The 22025-nt window shown below is 30.5% G+C and overlaps 1 protein-coding gene and 1 long non-coding RNA gene across 2 annotated transcripts; both read left to right on the forward strand.

The window, feature by feature from the left end:
• The first annotated feature begins 5810 nt into the window (after nucleotides 1–5810).
• Nucleotides 5811–6771, forward strand: LOC139905958 (uncharacterized). The gene is made up of 3 exons (XR_011781128.1): nucleotides 5811–5964; nucleotides 6041–6072; nucleotides 6422–6771. It is a non-coding gene; the product is annotated as an uncharacterized lncRNA (long non-coding RNA).
• A 2241-nt stretch (nucleotides 6772–9012) lies between these two features.
• LOC121121931 (uncharacterized) lies at nucleotides 9013–21739 on the forward strand. Its single transcript, XM_040716922.2, has 2 exons — nucleotides 9013–9323; nucleotides 20290–21739. The coding sequence occupies exon 2, from the start codon at nucleotides 20291–20293 to the stop codon at nucleotides 21041–21043; it is 753 nt and encodes a 250-aa protein (XP_040572856.1). The 5' UTR covers nucleotides 9013–9323; nucleotide 20290; the 3' UTR covers nucleotides 21044–21739.
• Nucleotides 21740–22025: the final 286 nt, after the last annotated feature.

The raw sequence follows: 22025 nt of genomic DNA on the forward strand, positions 1-22025 counted from the left end.
TACCCATTTGTTAGTTGAGCCCGACTGCCACTGCAATATCATATCATATTAATAAAGCTTCTTCATGCATACATATAAGAAACACAGCTAAAACAAATCGAAAACATCTTAAGGAAAGGGGGAAAACCTTATTAAAATCTCATAGAATATGTGCTCGTAGAAATAGCATGACTAATTACATTTGATTGTACATTAAATTCAATACTAAAAAGAGGAGAATATAATTCCATTGATCATATACAACTTTTTTTCCAATTAAATAACTAAAAAAAATACTTACTTGCAGCCAATGCTGTGGAGTCGATATATAAAATGCCGGACTCCGCTTACAGTATTTGAATTTCTGTTGACTAATGTTTCAACACAGGTTGTGACCAAACAACTCCACCTTTGTCTAATCTGAACACAACACAGTACACCTGAACTTTTTTCATCAACTTTTTGACTTGAACTTGAGGAGTGGAGTCTTTCTTGGCAGACAACCCCAATATTTAAAATTTAATTTTTGAATTTTTTTTTCTAAGCATCCAAAAACAAATCCCCTCTAAAATATAATCCTGTGGTCGTCCCTGATAGCAAAATGGCATTTTTTAACTACTCTGATTTAAAATATTAAATAATCGGAATCGAGAATTTTAACAAGAATCGCATCAGACTTTTTTTAGGAATCGTCCCATCACTACTTACAACTAAGAAAGATTCAATACAACTCTTCTAATCGCTTCTTCAAAGAAAAAGAAAAAAGAAGATATATCTTTTTGAAATTATTCATGGACTTGGTATTTGCTTTTTATGTTGATCAAATATCTATTAACATTTTTGGATTATCGACCCTAAACAAAAGACATGATTTTATTGAGTTACTAATTGTGTTGCTTTTTTTCTCTCTTTTTTGTTTTTGTATTATAAAACCTGTGCTGTTTTATTGTGAGGCTTACCTAAACCACTCTTTAAATCTAAAATTTATACAAATTCAACCAGCCCTCAGTTCATGAAATTAGGGCCTAAAATTGGTCAATTTTCTCACATTTTTTGACAAAATGTAGTTCAGTATAAAAGGATGAACATATTTAGCTATGCATGCTCCAAATAATCATCTTGGAAATCGATTTGTTATTAAGTAATACATTATATAAATCTTTGGCTTGATCTCTATTGATGGTTTATTCTGAATCATCTTCAATATCCAAAGTTTTCACAGATTTTTTATTTATTTCACCCATTTTTTTTTAAAACTCCACAAACACCCGATATTTTGGACTTGTACTCTAACCAAAAATCTACTGGTATGCAGATGTAACTATTAATTCTTCAATATGATACTTTCAGGCTAAATGAAAAAGAAGTTTTTCTAGTGCTCTTTCAATAAGAAGACATGCTCCTCTATGAACTCCAGTATTTGATGTTGTTGTATGAAAAATATAGAAGATACATTTGTCTCCCGGGCTATGCTTTTTAATGACTTTGAAAGAACAAAATCCTTAATTTCGCCTCCACCAGCTTTAATTGTCGATGCAATCAGCAGAGTTCCCATTCTATTCGAAATTTCTCCTCTATCATTGACTTTGGCTATTTTTGGAGATGTCAAAACATTTTTGGTAAAGGTCAGCTGTTGATTTTTTGAAACGAGTTGATCAGAGAGCTTCCTTTTTTTGGGAAAAAATTATGAGTTCTTTCAAACTGAACTTCCTGGTTTAATCACATGACATTCTTCATTTAAAAATTCATGTTTGTTTGTATTATCAAATCGCTGTTTTTCCTCTTCGAAATGTTTTTTTTTTTTTTCTGTTTATTTTCCTTTTTTATTTTTTTTGGAGGTCTTATTGGAGCAGGACAAAATGTACCTCTGGGAGCAGAGGTACATTTTGTCCTGCTCTGAGAATTTTAACAACTCCATATCTTCTTGAACTTCATCTATTCCCAGGGGTGAACGCTTTATTATTTCTGTTTTGGGATTAGAGACATCAAAAAGCATATCTATGTTTTCCAAAAATTTCTCAACATTTTGTAGATTAAATTCTGGTTTATTTTCTTTGTGTTTATTTAAAGCTTGCCATTCTTTGTAGTACTTGATAAGTTTGTACTTGGCACAATCTTTTGTAATTGTCAGTAAGTTGCACATTTTCCAAAATAATTGGACTTCACCGGTAACGACTCCAGCTTGTTTCATATCTAAACTTCCCTTGTCTGGTATTTGATTATAATTTAATGAAACATATCTTATATAATGAAAATATCCGTATAACTTCTATTAGTAGGTTCAACTTTAGTTATAATGTACATTAAAGTTGATATAAATAACTCAAACTAGTATACATATACAGAAATAGGCCTAAACTAAATAAAAATGAACCTGAAGCATAAAATAAAAATTATTTTAAAACACTATAAAGTAAAATATTGATTTCTACTTGTATCAGAATGAAAATATAGGTCAAACATAACAATATAATGCACGGAATTAGTCATATTCACTGAAATGTAAAGTTTTCATATGATGAAACCATAAAATTTGTAGTATTTTTTCCCTTCAAAATCGTCTAAGTCTTTAAACCTCCAAGTCTAGCTGAATTTTTAACATATTTGTTTATTTTAATTATATATTGAAAAACCTCATATTAAAGCAACACAGGTTACATAATACCAAATCATTTTGTTTTTCTGGGACATCTTAAGTATATGTAGGTGAGTAGGCAAGGGTGGCTGTAAGTAGTGTTGATGGGTAGCTTATTTCCTACACCCCAATAAGTTTGAAACAACTCGCAGGTGAATGTAGAGTAAACATTCATATTGACATACATACGGACCTAGCTAGCTACACCAAAACAGTGTGTATCACCTTTTTCTTTTCTTTTCAATTTCATTTCACATTGTACCACTTCAGGACAGGTAAAATATCATATCTTACGAAAATAAAATAGCCTTAATTCATTTACCAACCCACTTGATATACAACAATTACACTCCGATTACCATAAGCATCTACAAAAATTGAATACACAATATTTTGACGTCAATAAATAATCTTTTTCCTGCCGATTGTAAATTAGGATTGAAGCTGGATTCAATCATGGCTTTTTAGTATAAGAAATCGGTAGATTAGCTATAATTGATCATTCATTATTTGGGGACAAAGAGACTCTATCGTTGGACTTTATAACAAAGGCAATAATCCTACATAAAATATACGGTGTTTAAAGGGATTTATCAATCTATGTACAAGATATTTATGGAATTGTAAAAAGATATAAAGAAACTGTAAGCTCCCTCCCAAAGCTAAGAAAAAAAAAGAAAGAAGATAATTAAGGAGGTTAGAACTCCAAATGAGATAACAGCCGTCCTTGTGAGAATGTTGTGCAACCTTATAAGATCAATCCCCAAATCTATGAATATGTCAGCAACTATTATGGTTGAAATAGTGAAAGAGGAACCTTAAAATGAAAATATACTGGGCATGACTCCTTCACCTAACAACTGAAGCTCCTACAAAACACGTGAAAGATTATCAACTCTTCTTGAAAAGATCACGCACTGAGGTCATTTCGTATTCAGTAATGAAAAAGTACTCACTTTAAGATGCCTGAAAGAATAAAGGACATGGAATTCTGACTACAGACATCAATTAGTTGCCGGCCATCAGAAACTAGTAATAAGACGAGTCAAACCTATTCTATAATAGTCTGGGGGTATTGTATCTTCTAATAGGCGAAGCTTACTTTGATATTTTCTATATGGATACAAAAAAATAGATCCATGATCCAAATTGATAAGGGCTTGGAGTCTTTGGTGTAGGTTTGGTTCGTGAAAAGTACTACCATGGAATAAAAAATAACTATTGGAGCAAACTTCACCACTACAATTAATAGGAAACTCACCTGTGCTTAGCATCAGATATCAGATTTTAGACAAGGAAATATGGCCTCCTTCTCTCCAGATTTGAACCCAATTGATTATTTCATAGATAAATATCTTGAGTGGAGGATACATCAATCTAGCTCAAAAAATATTGACGCTTTAAAGAGTTATTGTAGGAGAATTGAACTAAATTCTGAAAAGAATGATTTTTGATTCCTGTAAATCATTAAAACGGCGATGGGAGACTGTGAGTCGATATGAATGAGGACACAAATAACACTCCATTGTTAATGTTGTTATAAAAATTAATAGTATAATAAAACTATATATTATACAATTAATTTTTTGTATTAATTGTATTATAAATGAGAGCCTTCATATTACAATTATGTGGTCGCGACCGAAGTCTCAAGGCTCTTGTTGTAGTCTTTCAGCTTTTAAATCTTCATAATGAGATTTTTGGAGTAGGAAATGATGCGGAAGATCTCATCATAACTCATTTCCGCGTCAAGAAATGCTGAATCACGATTTCTTTTGGCCTCAATCTCAGTTGTTCTTTGTGCGATAAATAAATTTGTTTGACATAAATTATTAGCCTTTATAGCTCTATCAGTTAATGCTAAGGAAAATAGTCAATAAAGTCCCCTCTCCCAATTTCAAATTCTTGCCCCCTCCCCCCTCTACTATAAATTTCAAATTCGGTTTATGACCCTATTTTTATTCTAAAGTCATCAGACATCATTTTAACTTAAATCTCTATCCCCTTAATAATTAGGTAGGCCATCAATCAACAATACCTGTAGTAGCTTATTAAACATTGTGCGTCGCCTTAGGCAGGGAGCACTATAGACATGAAGACTTCTTTGCCGAAAAAACATAAGTTGACATAAACAATCATAAAGAAACAAGTCACCTTTCAATTTTTGATCCTATTCATTAAATATTAAGAAAGAAATAATAAATTAGTCAATATATTTACAGTCTGTTTTATGACAAGTAATAGGCAATCATAACTTATTTACATAAAAAAAGTACTCATTTAACTTCAAGTTACACTTGACTTTGTTTATCAAATTATGTGACTTGGTTTTTATATATGTTTAATAAAAATAAACAAGAAAACTTGTGGTGCGTCAACACCAAATGACACTAGAAGGATTTTGTCTAAAACAATGTGGGATGGATTTGTATTCTTCAACTAATTATCTTCCATTTCTGTTTAATTTAATTTCTTTTTGACTTATGTGGTACGTTAAGGTTCAGTACGTTGTATTGAATATACAATCAATATTGAACATAAATCAAAATAAGGAAAAAATCCCAATTTATCTTTTTACTTCAATTTACGAAAAAAATTGATAAAGAAATTCTACTATCTTCGTGAGTCGATGCTAGGATTTAATAATGAATTGAGCATTTGAGCTGCTAATCTTCAATCAAGCGCCTTATTTGTAAATTTGTATTGAAGAAACTCGTTCTCTCTATATTTTGAGGCTCGTAGTCGATATTAAACGGAGTTCAATGTTGCTCTCAATGTTGGATACTATCAAATTGGGAATATTTCTTCTTAATTATCCCTTTTTAAGAATGTTTTCTTAACTATAAACTCAATTAAATTTATATTACTTGTGAGTCATTGATCTTTGCTTAATCAAAGAAGAAAATTAATATGGAATATAGTTTATTATTATTGAGGATTTAAATTTTCCTATACATGTATGTAAAGTGTTCAAAATGATTCGATCAACCTATACAATAGGATAAATTATTCGGACATTTCGTTTTTTTTGTCCATAACTTTAATCTCAATATGTTATACCTTAGATTACTTAATGTATGGATAGACACTAGCCAATCAATCTCTTCGATCGAGTCTTGAAAATAAATAATAAATAATTCTTCCATTAAATAACAATTGTAAAATAGAAGAATTAATTCTGGTTAAAAAGTGATGAATCATGAACAGGAGATAGGGACTCATCTCATCGTCCATTGAAAAACCTCATTTGTGATTTAAGTAATCAATCATGTAATTCTGGATTGTCTGGTGATAGACTTTGTCGCAAAATGTAATGTTTTGGAGGTGAAACTTGAAAGAGTGCCCTAAAAGTAATTATCAAGTATTATTAAATTATGTCGAAGAAAGAACTAATTTTTATACATGATTTCCTTCTATCCCTTTCAGATTGAACTTCTAATAGCAGATTGCATTTATTAGTGAGTATGGAGGAAGGACCTCTTATTAAACCTCATAGAAGGAATAAATTTTTTGAGGAAATAATTAATATTAATGACATAGTATTAAGACTGTCAATTCCTTCGTAGTTCATCATATTTCTCTTGAATAGGAGAAGAACGTATCATCTTAATTAATTCATGTCTCACCTCTCTTCAAATTGATTTGATCTTCCTTTTTTAATTGATTGTGTATTTGATTTGATTTCTAAGATGAGTATATCTTAGTAATTCATTTTTGAAGAATTTATCATCAAGGATGCCTCGTCCTCCCTTGTACATTTATATAGAGAATATCTGCTTATATAATATATACTAACTTTAATTTCAGGAATTTCAAACTTATATTATGAGTTAAGAACCTTAGTATGGATTAATGAACAATTTAAGCATTAATTAGTTCATTTTTTGCCTATTTGAATGCGACAAATCGTTGGGTTGATATTTTTTTCAGTGGTATGAATCTTCTTCAATTGGAATAACTCATAATTACATTGATCAATGATCACTCGATGTAGGCTAACTCACCTATAAAATAACATGTTAGAATAAACTTATAATTTATTTTTCAATTCTATATTTATTATTTTTATTTGAAAATCCTGCCATGGATTACTCAACACCAGTGTTGAGTAATCCATGAACTTATTTGTTATTAATATTGAGACCTAATGGTCAATCTGTCCATAAATTTTATCTTAATTATTTTTGCTGGGATGTTAAGTTTTTATTTTTCAAAGTTTGGAGACGTATTTTTACTAATTCAATTAAGTCATGTATGCAATCTATAATTTGTTTATTTTAACAAGATTTAAAAATCATTCCAAAACTGCGATCGGCAAAAAACTTGTAATGATTCTCTACTAGAAAGTAAATAGATATTTTATTCACCTTCCCCACCATTACAATGTATGCTAAAAGGCCCATAATAATAAAATTAATGTTCTGATCTCTGAAAAGAAGTAAAAAAATATATGACAAATAAAAATATAATTGAAAGAAATCCCCCACCTACAGTTGTCACTTTAAATTTCAATTCGGGGAGCAACACTGTAATGCATTATTTTATGGTATAAAAGTGATGCAGTACAATTAGAAACTTTCATGCAAGTTTTCTGTAATACGTCTAGAGAAATTAAGAATATATAAATATTTAAAAAATAAATAAATACAATATATAACTTTACTTGTTCCGATTCATCAAATATGTATGTATATGTAAGACCTCTTAGATCCTTCATTTTCAACATTAAATAAATTGATTTAATATAAAGATAGGAAATGTGTCTTTCCTCTTTGAATAACTGAATATAGAATAGACTTAACCTCCCAAAAGTGCATTGTCAAGAATTGAACTTCATCCTCATTATCTTTAGCATAACTCACTGGTGTGTTGTAGTCTGTTCTTTCCATTTGAACACACTCCAATTGATTCAATTTTTAATGTCCAATCGTATAAAATATTTTTAGGATGAACTCCCTAAACAAGGATGCTAAAGTTTTCGAATGACCGTAAGATATATGGCAAACGACATTCCGCCTTACCATAATTGTTAAGTGTGGACATACGGTCTTCCAATGATTTATATGTATTTTTACGACAAGATCTTTCATAACCAAAATTCTGGCATGATTGAACATATTTCTGGTATATGATATATTTACTCCAATGACTTGGAAAACGAACACCCTTGAAGTCCAATTGAGAAGGTAACTTTCAAAAAAGCCATGCTCATTAGTGAGGTTTTCAAGAAATATATTGATACTTTCCCGTCACTCATGAATAGATCGAATGTAAATGTAAGGGTTGTTTGATGGATTCTCAATAGATCTATGTGTCCTCGAAGTAAGGCCCTTCACTTCAATAAAGAGATTGATCCTCTTGATTTTTTCCTCCATTCAAAAAAAATGATCAAGAACATTCATTTTGAGAGAATCTTTGGAAATTGTTACCATTTCCGAAGGCAGATCCCTACGAAATGGAACTTCTTGGAGAGAAAACCACTTTGAGCATGGACCTCTCTTTTCACAGGATTCTCGGAGCCCTTATTTACAATTGCATCCTATTTCGCAAAAACTATCTTCCTCTTTCTCGACCACACCACCAAGTATCCCGTCATGATGAAAAGGTCGAATATCGACTTAAGAGGTGGAAGAAATGTTGTAGCACATAATTCATATCTAATGGCGTCTAATCGTATAATATAAATAGTGTATACTCATAAGTCATAAATTATGACTCATAATGTAGTTATAAAGAATATTCTAAGCGATAATAAGTAATATTGTTCCTCTACGTGTAAAGATAGATCGGATCAACTTGTTATATTTTTATGATAACTCCGTTTTAATAAATATAAATAAATATGTATATGAGGCTATAAATATTGCAAATTATATTTAAAAGGTCATAACGAGGCCAATGAGAGTCACATTAATTAATTGAAGGCTCTCAATTATAGCTAATATTCTTGAATATATTATCCCATCCCAAAAGTTTGAATATAAATCTTATAACGGGCCAAATATGTCTATAAACTAATTAGCCGTTTATATTTATTAACTAAAAATATAAACGTGAAATTTCTCAATAACTAGATTTTTACTTAATTATCATTTCTAGTTGACCCAGCACCAAGTAGCAAACAACAAAATTTCCTCACGTTTTCCACATTTGGTTGTATTATTATTTATTATAATATTATCACAACAAAGCATCCAGTTTACTCTTGGAGTAGATCATCGGATCTTATTTTTTGTGCTAGTTAAGGACAAAATTTCTTTTGTGAGTTCAACCTTGCATATTATCAATTTATTATCATCACTAATCAGTCATCTACAAGTCGCTTTGGTCCGTAGAATGTACGTACATAGCTGAAGTGGTAGTAAATAAATCTTCCGTTTTTCATTATTAAATTACTTACATTTCCCATCGCGCTGGCCGAAACGCTTGCCCTTATATTTCAAAATCTTTCTTCGTAGAGTAATACATTTCCATATCGAACATCTTTCTGTGAAGTTGTGACATTGTTTAGTGACACACAGTACAAGGTTTTTTGTTGTCATTTGTTGTTTTAATAAAGTGTGCATTTCTTTACAAAAACCCCGTTCATATAGTGACTACTAGTTACTCCTTCATTTATTCTTTGAACCCCATCATCCGCTCTGCTAAAGACCTTCAGATATTTACCATCAAGCACTACTTATAACAAGGGAAACAAAAAGTATTCGAGGTAAAGTTAAAACATTAATTGAATAAATAAAACCTTATTAGTTTAATTATCAACTTTCATGTCCTGTTTCATGATCATATTGTGGCCTCCTCCAGTCTTAAAGTTTATAATTATATATAATGTCCAGAATAAGCAATATCATAAATAAATACATAGAGACTTTGCTTGCTTATCTATGTAGTTTTAGCTAATATCATAAAAGTCTATGTAGTAGTGTTAGATCGATCTAACAAAATGTAGTCCTATCAGTATAGTCCTGATTAGTTTTGTCAGTCCTAGGATCGGTCCTTATGGATCTTTTAAGGTAAATACGACAGAATAAACCTGTTGAAGGTTATCATAGCCTCTTTCAAAAAAATGAAATATCTAAAGTTGAAAGTAGGAGGTGTGTTGTTAGAACATATAATACAAAGTCCGTCCACAGGGGATGTGCTGGAGGGGCTGTATCCCTTCCCCAAATTAAGGAATGTTTCCTTTTTACTAAAAAATCTAATATTTGAATTTATTTTTTCAAAATAGTCAATAATGAAAATGTAATTTATTTTTCTTAATTTTCAATGAATAGATATGGATTTTTGAAATTTTTTGTGAACAGCTGTGGATTTTTGAAATTTTTTGTGAACAGCTGTGGATTTTTGGATTTTTTTTTCCAAAAAATTCTATTAACCAAGCCCTCCCCAAAATATAATTATGTGGACGCCCCCGAATACTCAAGTGTTATATGTTCTAACAATCATTTATTGTTTTCTTCGTTTATATATTCTTCATTCCTAGCTAGTAGTAAAGAAACTAAAATGATACCTAGACTGAAAGACCAACTAATTAGTCCTTAGGACTGATTAAAGCTTTAAACTAAGTGGCGAAACGTCACCGTTAGCCTAAGGAGATACACTGGTACAGCGTTTTAACACTTTTTCGCAAGATGTCGCTTTTCATATGACATCACAGCAGTTGACTTATTTGGCTAACTACCAGATGATTTCGGGCCTCTTTTCTGTCTTTTTTTTTTTTTTTTGGAGGAAAGTTACAATAAAAATATCGACGTGATGGGGGAAAGAAGAAATTACTTTATTCTTTGATTTTTTTGATTTTTCTTTTTTTGAATTTCCCACCAAATAAAAGAGGCTGGAGTTTTCACTTATACGTTTATGTATTATAGATTGTTATTATAATAATAAATGTATAATTTAAGATAAAGGATCAATTATTGTCAGAAGTGGGAACTTGGACTCCATAGTTTAATATAAAAAATATATTTTAACACTAATTATATATGAAAAAATAACGCAGAATGAACATCATAATCTTTGAACTATAATAAACAAATTATTGGGTTAACAAAACTACATATTATAGAATTCTTTTCTAGTTGGATTAAGTTCCGTACTTCAAATGAGCTTCTTCTAAAAAGTAAAATATATTGGATAACATCATAATTCCTAATGATATCTCCAAATAATAACTAAACAGTACCTCTAGCGAAGAAAAAAAGTTTCTGTGCACAAAGACATTTTTCAGCTATTGATCACGTGGGACATCGTTTCACTACTTGGTTTAAAGCTTTTAGCACGGGTGAATGTTGAAAAAGTACGGACTGCTTCGAAAAAAAACTGTATAGGAATGCAGTCCGAAGAATTATTTAACGATACTATGTAGAGATAAATGTGCATGATTAGATGAATTACCATCAGTTTAGTAACCAGACTTAGATCCAAATTCTAATAGGGCAGGGCTGTTACTATGATTTTTTTTTTTTTTTTTGGGGGGCGTTACTTAATTTGGTACTAAGGGGCCAAATTACTTGGAATTACTTATTAGGTATTTCAAATATCAGTGTGGACATAATAAACCTTGAGGGCGAGGGCCTTCCACCCAAACTCCATCTATGTATTATAAACGAAGCACATGAATGTGGTCAAAATTGTGCGGTTTTAGTAAAATAAAAAAAAAAACAATAAGGGTGCAGAAGCATCGTTTGGGGGAGGCACGACCCTTTCTTCCTTCCACCGTATAACGGTACTGGTAACAATTAAATGTGAATATGTAGCAGAGATGCAACGAACTGAAAAGAAGATAAAGACTAGCTTACTTCAAACAGTAAGCTAGTTCATTCCTGTGCTCGATGGAGAACTGAAAGGAGTTACTCTTCACTGGATATTGCTTTTGTGAATCTTTCTTTAGCAATATTATATTTTTATTTTTGTTTCACTTGGTATTTTTATTATCATTACCGTCTCCTTTATCTAGTTTACTAATTTACTATTTAATACAATCACATAAATAATAATTTAAATTGTCAGGTAGTTTCTAAGGATGCTATGTTAGTAATATATATATGTATTGATTTTTTCGATTTAAATGAGACACTCTACGCTTAATAGTGTTACTAATAAGTTATGTTTGTCATATTATCGTTTTATACGGGAAAAGAAAAGTTATTGAAATTTTAAAAATTAATTTAAAAAAAATCATGGGATATATTTCATGCAATTAGGAAGAATTTTTTTTTTTCTATTCATTTCTTGAGATATAAGATGGTACTATACGGTACAACTAGGACTATGAAAAGGAAGAAATAAAAAAAGTAGGAGAAACGATAAAAGCGTGTATATTTCATTTGTAGATGGTTAGTGTGTGAAGTGTAAATTAATATCATGACGGTTTGGTCCTCTAATTAATTAATTAATTTGATGAATCTCCTGGTATATGGACCTGCATCCACCCATTGTTCCTTTGAATGCATTTATTTTCATTTAGATATCCTAGCCACACACCTAGGGCCTTGAACTTGATGTTCAGGGATATCGTCCTTTTATTAAGAGGATCATATGCCTTACTCGGTGGATCTCACCTCCAGTTATGGAAGGTACATTCATAATAGAGATTACTTTTTGAATCAAGGTCTGTCACAATGACTTCTAACTTTATGGAACATCGTTCAGTGCTCAATAACCATTATCTATAACATCAGTCGGAGTACATGCTCTATCCACAATTACTTAATTAAATCTCAGAGTGATTCCTGATACAGTCAATTCCACTTCGTCTTCTATTATAAGGAATATTTTATTTATTCGAGTTATTTAGTGTCCTTGAGAAACAAATTTATCATCTCCAGCACACTCATCTGATTGCAATTCCATTTATAATAATGAATTCGTGATGCACAGACTATTAATTACTATACATCCTAGACTCTTCAAGCCTTAATCTCAAGTTCCTTACTACTTGTGAGTCATTTATGCCATTGGACAATATGAATGTAAATTAAATTTCTAAACATAGTGAGTCTGGATTACTAAATTGTTTATCACCTTATTAAAATGGTAACATTTTCCAGACGGTAACCTGACTTTATGGAGACAGTGGACTATATGGGGAAACTCAATCAAATCATTTTATACTGGTCCTAAAAATATTGATACAATTGGTAGTTTGAACCGAAACTTTTAAAAAAAAGGAAGAATTGGGCTAATCTAATCTGCAGGAAGAAAGAAAGAAAGAGAAAAGAAACAAAACAATAATTTGAAATCGTATTGTTCAATTCAAATAAAAGATTTTGACGGATTTATTTTTGTAAATCGGAGCAGTCGTCATGTGGTAGGTGGATTACGGATAGTAGAGAATCCCACTTAATTCGCTCAGTCACTTCAACAATCCAATAGATCGATATCATCTCGTCAAGAGTTCCCTGGATGGATGGATGAATGATCATGTTTACTGCCTACCTATGCGAGTAGCATTGTGAACACATTAGTAATTTTCTGATCAAATGGAAAAGTTCAAAAGCAAGTTTTCCTCAAGTGAATTTCTCCTGTGTCTCATATTCCATTAGGATTCGTCTCCATTCGAGGATCCCTTGCTATGGATTGTTGTCAAGCAGAGTTTCTTTTAATGATATATATTAAATCAAATAGTAACACAATACAAATTCTAAAGTAAATAAATAAATATATATTTGATACGTTCATGGATCCTTTCTTCCCAGTCTTGAACTCTTATGCTTAGTAGTATCATGAAGAACAGACTTGTAGGTGCTTCTAGGAGAGGAGGGTCACGAAATTGTGGTGGAGGAAGAGGTACTAAATCAATTATATTGAGGGAATCGTTGTGGAAGGATATTTTGAGTTTTATATATTATATACGAGTGTTTTTCGTACTTATAGTTAAACAATTATTTCAACAGCTAAACTAGTTGTGGTTATTGTACCCATAAAATTATTCCGTGCAGGAGAATTCGCCATGAATATTTCATTTTTCATATTGAGCAATTTACTTCTAATAATAAATACCACTTCTTTTAAAGGAGAAGTTAATTTTAAATTTGCCAGAATTTATTATATTATACAAAGGAATCTTTATGAAACTTTTGAAATTATGCACCATAACTTTAAAATTGAAACTTATCAATCCCTTTACATATAATTAATTTCTATTAAAAATATGTTATTTTCAAATGACTAGAGGTTACAAAAACGGCATTGGAAGACTAAACCTTTTCAAATATATCTTTTTCATCAATACATAACAGAAAATCAGATTATCGAAAAAGGGTTACCCCCTGTACATACGTTAAGATAAAAAATTAGAAACTTAAGAATATTAAATGAAAATCAAATAATAAGCATGAATGTGAAAATAAAAACATTATATAATTTGCAAGGACTGATCCAATTGTTCCAAATTCATATATTTATTTTCAGTTTTTCTAATTCTAATTTTACTATGGAAGAATAGAATCTCAAGACCATTCTATTGTTTTATATATCCAGATACATAGCCTCTTCCATCATTAAGTATTTCAAAATTAAAGATTGTGAACCTTTTTTTCTGATTTCTGAGAAATTCAATTATTTTCTTATAATATTAGCCATATTTTCTCATCACTACGAAGATTTATAATCTCTATCAAAGAATCTTTTTCACCCTAAAATAAAAGAGAATCAAGACCTCATCAGAAACTTTTGATTATTAATAGGGCTTCAGATTTATTATTATATTTAACTACATTACATGCTACAATATGATGTTCTCAGCGAACAAACTAGATAAATTTTATTAACGTCGACAAATCCAAGACGATGCATTACAAAGCTATTACTCAATTTATTAGAAACAGGAGATAACTATCATCTATTGAGTTGAAATGTAATAAACAACATCATTTTGCTAATTATATTGCTCAATGTTGATTTAAATATTTTTATATATATCTAGCAAAAATCTCATAAATGAGGCCTAATAGTAGCATACACTCTGGTAAAATGATTAAGACTAACTAAGTTTAAAGATTGCAACCATAGGTCACTTATAATTTTTTGTCACATAATCATTCAGGACTCAACAATTCACAAAATCTATTTATACAGATAGTAGCAAAATATAGTATGTATTGCAGACAAAACTATCGAGAAAAAAGGGTGCATATTCATTGAGAGTCTAAAATTGACTTCAACTTTTTTTCTAAGGGATTTCTGCATTATATACATAAAAAAACTGAAGGATTCTTAACAATGAAATATTTTTCTCAAAATAAGAGACGAAAAAAAAGTCGACTTTAAAAGGAACAGGATTCAAGAGGTTTATCGAAACAGCTGTGGATGAGAAATGAAACTTTTGTTCCTCAGTGGATAATTCATTCGGGAATTATTTCTTATTGTGGAACTCTCCAGTTCTAAATAACTATTTATATGTAATATCAGAATAGAATATGCATTGTAGACCAAAATATCAAAAAACAAAAAAGAAAAAAAGAAGCACATTATCTTAACGAGTCTATAATTATCCTTTTTAGACTGTATATTAAAAAGTCCAACTTATAAATGTGATAGAGATGAGTAATTTCTGTGTTATATACATCAAGGACACTGAAGGACTTTTAATGGAATAGTTTTCTTAGAGTAGGAGACGAAGCAGAGGATGGAGAATGAGAACTTTCTCTATTTCTCATCATGTCTTTCTGTCATTTAATGGAACTCCTTAGTTCTTATATATAGAAGTATACGATGATTCCGTAGAGGATCTGGAGAAATTTATGTATAGAGACAATGATTAACGTCGATCAGAAGTCACTATCACAGACCTTGATTAACGTCGATCAGAAGTCACTATCACAGACCTTGATATAAAGAGGCACTTGGACAATCAATGATCCTTCCATTAAAGGGTACAAGATCCACTGACCGAGTGAAGCACTTGTTCAAGGGATCTCGCTTTTAGAGTCGAGATCCCTTGAAGTGAGTATCAGAAGACGTGTGAATGGGATATTCCTAGGAACGGGAATGATGAATGTATGCAGATCCATATATCCGATTGTTCCGGAGGAAAGATCCATATAAATGACCATGAATAAATGTCTTTCCATGGAGATGCAACTCCTCACTTCTCTCACCTCCCTCCTTCTGCCGTAAGTCCCCCTTTATATTTTCTCAGGGCAAACACGTTACAGGGCGGAAACGTCACTAGAACCCAGAAATTCATATAGCAAGCTAGTATGACGATGAGTTCGAACTAGTTGTTCTATTTCAATAATTTGCTGTCTCCACATAGTCCGTTTTCGGACTATATGGAGACAGTCTCTATATAGCCCGCTGTCTCCATAAAGTCTGGGAACCGTCAAGACCTAGGATCTCCACACAAATAAATTTATTACAGATTTTAATCAATGTTTCCCATATTTTTTTTTTAGTTTTATTAGTATATCTTATTATTGTTCTAGTATTTCTTGACAAAAAAACAATTAAGAGATAGTAATAGTGAAAGCAATTATCATCAAATTTTCATTCCAGAATGTCAAAACCATAAGGGTCGGGTAATCTCCTAAACCTTTTCGTAAAATTTTTATAATATTTCTTTTAATTATTTTGAAGTTGACTTATTTTTTTTAATTTTCAAAAATATTTCAAATGCATAAGTGCAAATTAAAAATATCATATCAGATGTATCTTGATATGTAAGTATATTTTACATGATCAATAAAATTTGAATCATTCAATAAAAAATTCAAAAATACAGTAAGGAGTTGAAGTAAGCTTGTATATTCAGTAATACGTCGCATTTTTGAGTACAATTGATGGTAATAAAAGGCAAATAAGTGATGAAATGGAATCTCATTATTTTTGTACCTAAAATTAAAAAATCTTAAATGGTTAGTTGGAAAAGTACTTTAAATTGTTAAATCCCTTAAAAAATTTGAACCGACTATTCTAAATCGATTTTGATACTAAAGCCCACAGTTACATTCACAAATGTAAAATTGTAGAACATTCATTTTATTAAAATTTTCATTTATTTCTTTGGTTAAACGAGGTCGATCATGATTCGTGTTAAGTTATTATAAGGATGATACTGTGCCAATCATTTCAAAGTTTGTGTTGTCATTTAAAAAAAATATTTGTTTAAGGACCCGAGATGAAGAAAGATATGCTTAGGATCTATGTGTTGGAATTGATTTAGAGTAATAAAGATGAAGATATAGAAACGGGGATGGAATTGCATTTTTTTTCAATATTTTTCGGACTATGTTAAGATATTTAGAACGAAATTTTTTAGTATCCTCTAATTCAAGTTTATAATAAGAGGAAACAAAAAATGAAGTTCACAAAGGGCAGATAAATTGAAGGCTCCGAATTTTGGCTAAGTACGGCTTGAATCCTTGGGAAACATACAAATGTGTTTTAATTATTTTTCCGGAACCAGTTTGGACTTAGTTGCTCTGTATTTCACAATTTGACTCTGTATACAACAACTTGGTTACACATCTTTCCTGTCTTATTATGTACTAAAATAAACCAAACACTGTATTTTAAGTTAAAATATCACACTTCCTACTTAATGCTTTGTTACTTATTATAATGTAATATTTATATAATCATATATTGTTCCTTGTATTTTGAATCTCTTAGAGTCATTGAGGGATGAGAAGTTGTGAGAGCCTTCCTATTCTTAGTTGTTAAGATATTATTGACTAGGATAATAAAGATACATATATACATTTTTCCCCTAATATACTCTAAGAATACATAAAGAAATTGTAATATTAAAGAAATTATATTTTTAAAAGCATAAATACAGATAAACTTACATTACATTTTGAACATTGTGAGTGAATCTGCGAGTTGCACATCTCTCTTTGACATTTTCGTCTTTCTCCATTGAGATTGAATTGAACAAAATGAGCCATTTGATCGTAACGTATATCATTTGATAACTTGGGTTCATTTTGGAAGCGTAAAAGCTAAGAAAAAGCTATGTTTCTACAGAATTTTACTTGATCCATAGTTTTTCCCGTACATACATTTAGAATGATTGTATTAATCAAACACGCAAAAAGAGGCCACCACCACTTTCTACTTCTAATTCCAATTCTATAGGCATATATATTTTTATACATTCGATCAGTACCACCCATATTTTGGTTCTGTTTTTTTAGTTGTTTTGACCAACACTTTGTTTTTCCGATTGGATATTCACGAAGTAAGGTCGATGTGATGGTTACAACAGCATAATAATATGGAACTTTGACTCGTCAGATATTCCTTTGATATCATCCAACGATCCTCCATACAATTTATTCATGGACGGCACTGATTTTAGGGGACACATTTTTTCAAGATTAATCGAACGTAACGTACCAGTATATCATCATTGCACGGAGTTTGTTATTATTATTTCACTCAAATTATGTCCTTCTACATATAAGACTTTCGTAGTTTGAATAACGAAACCTGCACTTTCCTAGATATGAATTGCACGAGGTTGAGTGACCGGGAAAGAATGAGCATAACACTCCTCTCATAATTTATAAGCGCCTACAAATTTCAAATTATTATAAAAACTGATACTCTCAATCAATTTTTATATTTTTTTCATTAATGAATAGAAAAATGTTCAAGCTTCTTCACATTGAAAAAAATTGTATAGTAATTAGAAGTGGCATTTTTTGCCCAAAACGTCCAAGCCAATTTAAAGATAAAGAAATAGTCCTATTATTTATTAGCAACAACAAAATTCTTAATATCATAAAAATGGATTCCTTCAATCAATTTATATATTTTTTTCACTAATGAATAGATAAATATTCAAGCTTTGTTAAGTGTTTTTAAAATTTTTCTCTGTGAGGTGAAAGGGTTGATTTTTACCCCAAACTACTACGCAAATCTGCAGTTTATTACATCATTTACACTCATTAGCGACCACAAACTATTTTATCTCATAAAAAGTGATGCATGCTCTCAATCAATTTATATGTTTTTTAACTAATGAGTAGAAAAATGTTCAAGCTTCCTTATACTAAAAAAAATCTATTAATTAGAAGGGTCATTTTTGGGTCAAAAAGTCATTTCAAGTTATTAAATAAAGCTGTATATTGCGACTTTTTCTTGAATTTTTGCAATGCCAAAGTAGTTTAAATCCTCTAGTATATTATTTGGGTAATTTTTGTTTATTTCTGTAAGAAAAAGTCCTCAAATTTATAATTTACAAGATGAACATATTTATGACGTTTTATGCGTCACGAAACTTCTTATCGATCAGATATTCAAGCAACTTAATACGTGGAGGAGAAAAAAGATTAGAGCAATCCCTCTTTTGTAACATACATACATAGAGTGTTTATACAGGGTGCACTATATATTTTGCTTCCTCAGGTATATAGTATACATATTTATATAAAAGAAATAACAATGTAGTCGTATTAATGAAATATTGTAGGTTGTGCAGTGTGCATATATACAAGGATAAGTGTTTCTGTTTGTTTTTGCTATTGCTCTCATATGTCTATCATAATTCAAATGTATGTTAAGATTTGAATAATTATAAACCCTGGTATGTAAGAATGAATTTATTTTTGTAGGTGTTTTATATGTAGCATACGTGGAGAACTGGTTTGTTTGTTTTTGTTAGTTTTCTAGAGACTAAAGTAATCATTACATAATATTTAAAAAATATCAAACTCTTAATATTATTCTTTCATTCTTGAGTACAAAACTCGTCACATGAATTGATAAAAGTATTGAGTAATTACGTATGTGTGTGCTCATGAAAAACGGAAAGTAACACTGATGATTTCTTGGGGAGTTATCTTTTATATAATCAAAGCAAATTTTTTCATTTAGCCGATGTCTAACTACTCCGGGCAATGCCGGCCACTATTGCTATTGTATACTATGTAATAACAAACTGAGTGTCCTAGTTGATTGTATTTTTATTATGGCTGGGGAAAAATATGTTAGGAGCATATGGGGTCCAAGTTAATGAGCCATTCACAAAATCGCTTAGAGATTTGTATATGACTGCTGGGAATCTATGTGTACATGTGTAGATATAATAGATATTACGTCAGACGGAAGGGATTTGAATTTTATTTTAAATATAGTCTCTAGAATGGATCGTAACGAAGAGTTTTATGATATGTTGTGTATTTTTTTGTGGATGCTTTATGATTCAAACTAAATAATAGTATATGTCCTTCACTCGTTTAAGAGTTTATTTTGTATAATCGATATGTTTCATCACTTAAAATATAATATACAGAACTAATCAACAACAAATTAACTTTTTCCTTTTTCTCTTTGAGAATTAAATTCATTTATAGCGAAGTCAATTACATGTAGCTGTAGAATTCAAGGTAATATTCATGGTTTTTAATGTTAAACTTTTTATTCAATTACTGTTCCTTTTCAATTTTTAATATGATGTATCAAATTTTTGCTAAGGTCATTATTCTTTGACGCAATTGGCAGATATACAAAAGACTTCCGCAATTCTTCATATATAATAACATATATATACTTTATACTATACTTAAATATATGTGAATGCATTATAATATATCCACATACACATTATAAATACTACCAATATTTGCAAATGCACTTATTTATTTCATAACTTTGCCTGTATAAATGAGAAAACTGCAGTTTTATCTCAATTATTATAATCATTTTTTATTTTTTTTTGCTTTTAGGATGAACGAAACCGATCTTTCATCTACGGAAAATATCGAAACGACTTCCTCGCTCATCATCACCACATCTTCAAAGTTGACAACCACAGCTCCTAGTATAGAATCCTATGACTACTCAAATTTATTTTTGGGCGGAGACGAGGACACCACCGTAGAAGAAGCCTCAGGGGATGATTATATTTCAGATTGGTTTAGTGGGGAGGACGACTATAACTACGATTCATCTCTTCCCTCGGGGAACTCTGAATCCCTTCCTATTTTATTCAATGAGGGCTATGACTTAAGTGCATTTAATATTACTAAATTGGACTATCAGCCACAAATCTGGGATGCCCAACAGGCCTTTAATTCCAAAGTACTGGGACGTATCTACCTAGTTGTGCCTGGTGCTATTGTAGGACTTGTTTTAGGAGTGACACTCTGGGCCATGTTTACATTGATCATGCGTTCCTTTAGTCGAGCAAAGAAACGTATTTTTAATGACCCGAATGATGAAGAAACTAAGAATGAGGACAATATTGAAATGACAACTGTTGAAATAGGCGGGGAGGAGGTCTTACAAGAGAATTCTTCTATTTCTTCCTCCACACAAGTGATTATTGAGGGGAGGCCTACGGCATTATCACCTGGAGACTCTGAGTCCTTAACCTCATCTTCCGGCATGGGGAAAAGTAATTCGGATATTCTCTCATCGGATGCAGTCTCCTCTGAGGATTTGGCTAAAATATCCTCATCCTCAAATAGTGATTTATAAAAGACATTCATGTTATTTGCTTAATGCTCCCTATAGTTGTTTCTCTATTCATTTGGATACAATTATTTCCCATTCAGATACATAAATCAACATCCTTCGATGCATTTGTCAGAATATAAATACATATTCCATATTAACTTGCAGAAAACATAAATCATATAAGTTTTTGTTTTTACCGCAAAAACACCTTGGAAAGTCCATGAATATTCCATTAGAAGTGATTATTTGTCATTGTTCAATTATATTATTATTCATCCTGCCTTTTCTTTATATAAAGTGATTTATAGCATTAATTTTTTTTTTTTTAATCTAGAAGTAAATAAGAAACCAAACCACAGTTGCCATGTCTTTCAATAATAATTTTGAAAGTTTTTGTAAATATTGATATATTATCATTCATATTAGTTCTGTTACCAAAGTAAGAAAAAAAATAACTTATTGACAACAATATTTCCTATATAGTTTTTTAGGCTTTAAACCCACCCACTCCCTGCTTTGTGATTGGAGCTTTGTGAAGACTTACCTTTTACTATTTACCATTTTGTAAAATGACTTTTAAAAAAAATTGTGACATTTTATAAATATATCTTTTTAAATAAGACATTTTATATATTAATAAAGAAATTTCAATTTAGGTTATTGTACCTAAGAATATTTTTGTGAATGAGTTGAAATACATACGAGTACATGCATCCACTTAACAGTTCACTTAATTGTTCATCATTAGAATAATAGTGATTGTTTTCCATTAACAAGTTCATTTCTTTTGATGCTAGATGATGATTTTATTCTAGAGTTGTAAATCCTAAACATTTTAAGCGTACGAGTGTTTAGTTATATTCATACACTGTTTCAAATATAATGATGAAACTCCTGTGTACAATGGGCATGTTAAAAGTTTGTATTATGTAATTAAAATAATATTTATAATTAATTAGAATATACAATTATATAAATTGAGTTCTAATTGTAAGTCTTTGTT

The sequence above is a fragment of the Lepeophtheirus salmonis genome, chromosome 7 (assembly GCF_016086655.4).
Source record: "Lepeophtheirus salmonis chromosome 7, UVic_Lsal_1.4, whole genome shotgun sequence".
Taxonomy (NCBI): Eukaryota; Metazoa; Arthropoda; class Copepoda; order Siphonostomatoida; family Caligidae; genus Lepeophtheirus; species Lepeophtheirus salmonis.

What these genes read in the sequence shown, in the direction of transcription:
- LOC121121931 (XM_040716922.2), top strand. Translation starts at nt 20,291, where the DNA reads ATGAACGAAACCGATCTTTCATCTACGGAAAATATCGAAACGACTTCC.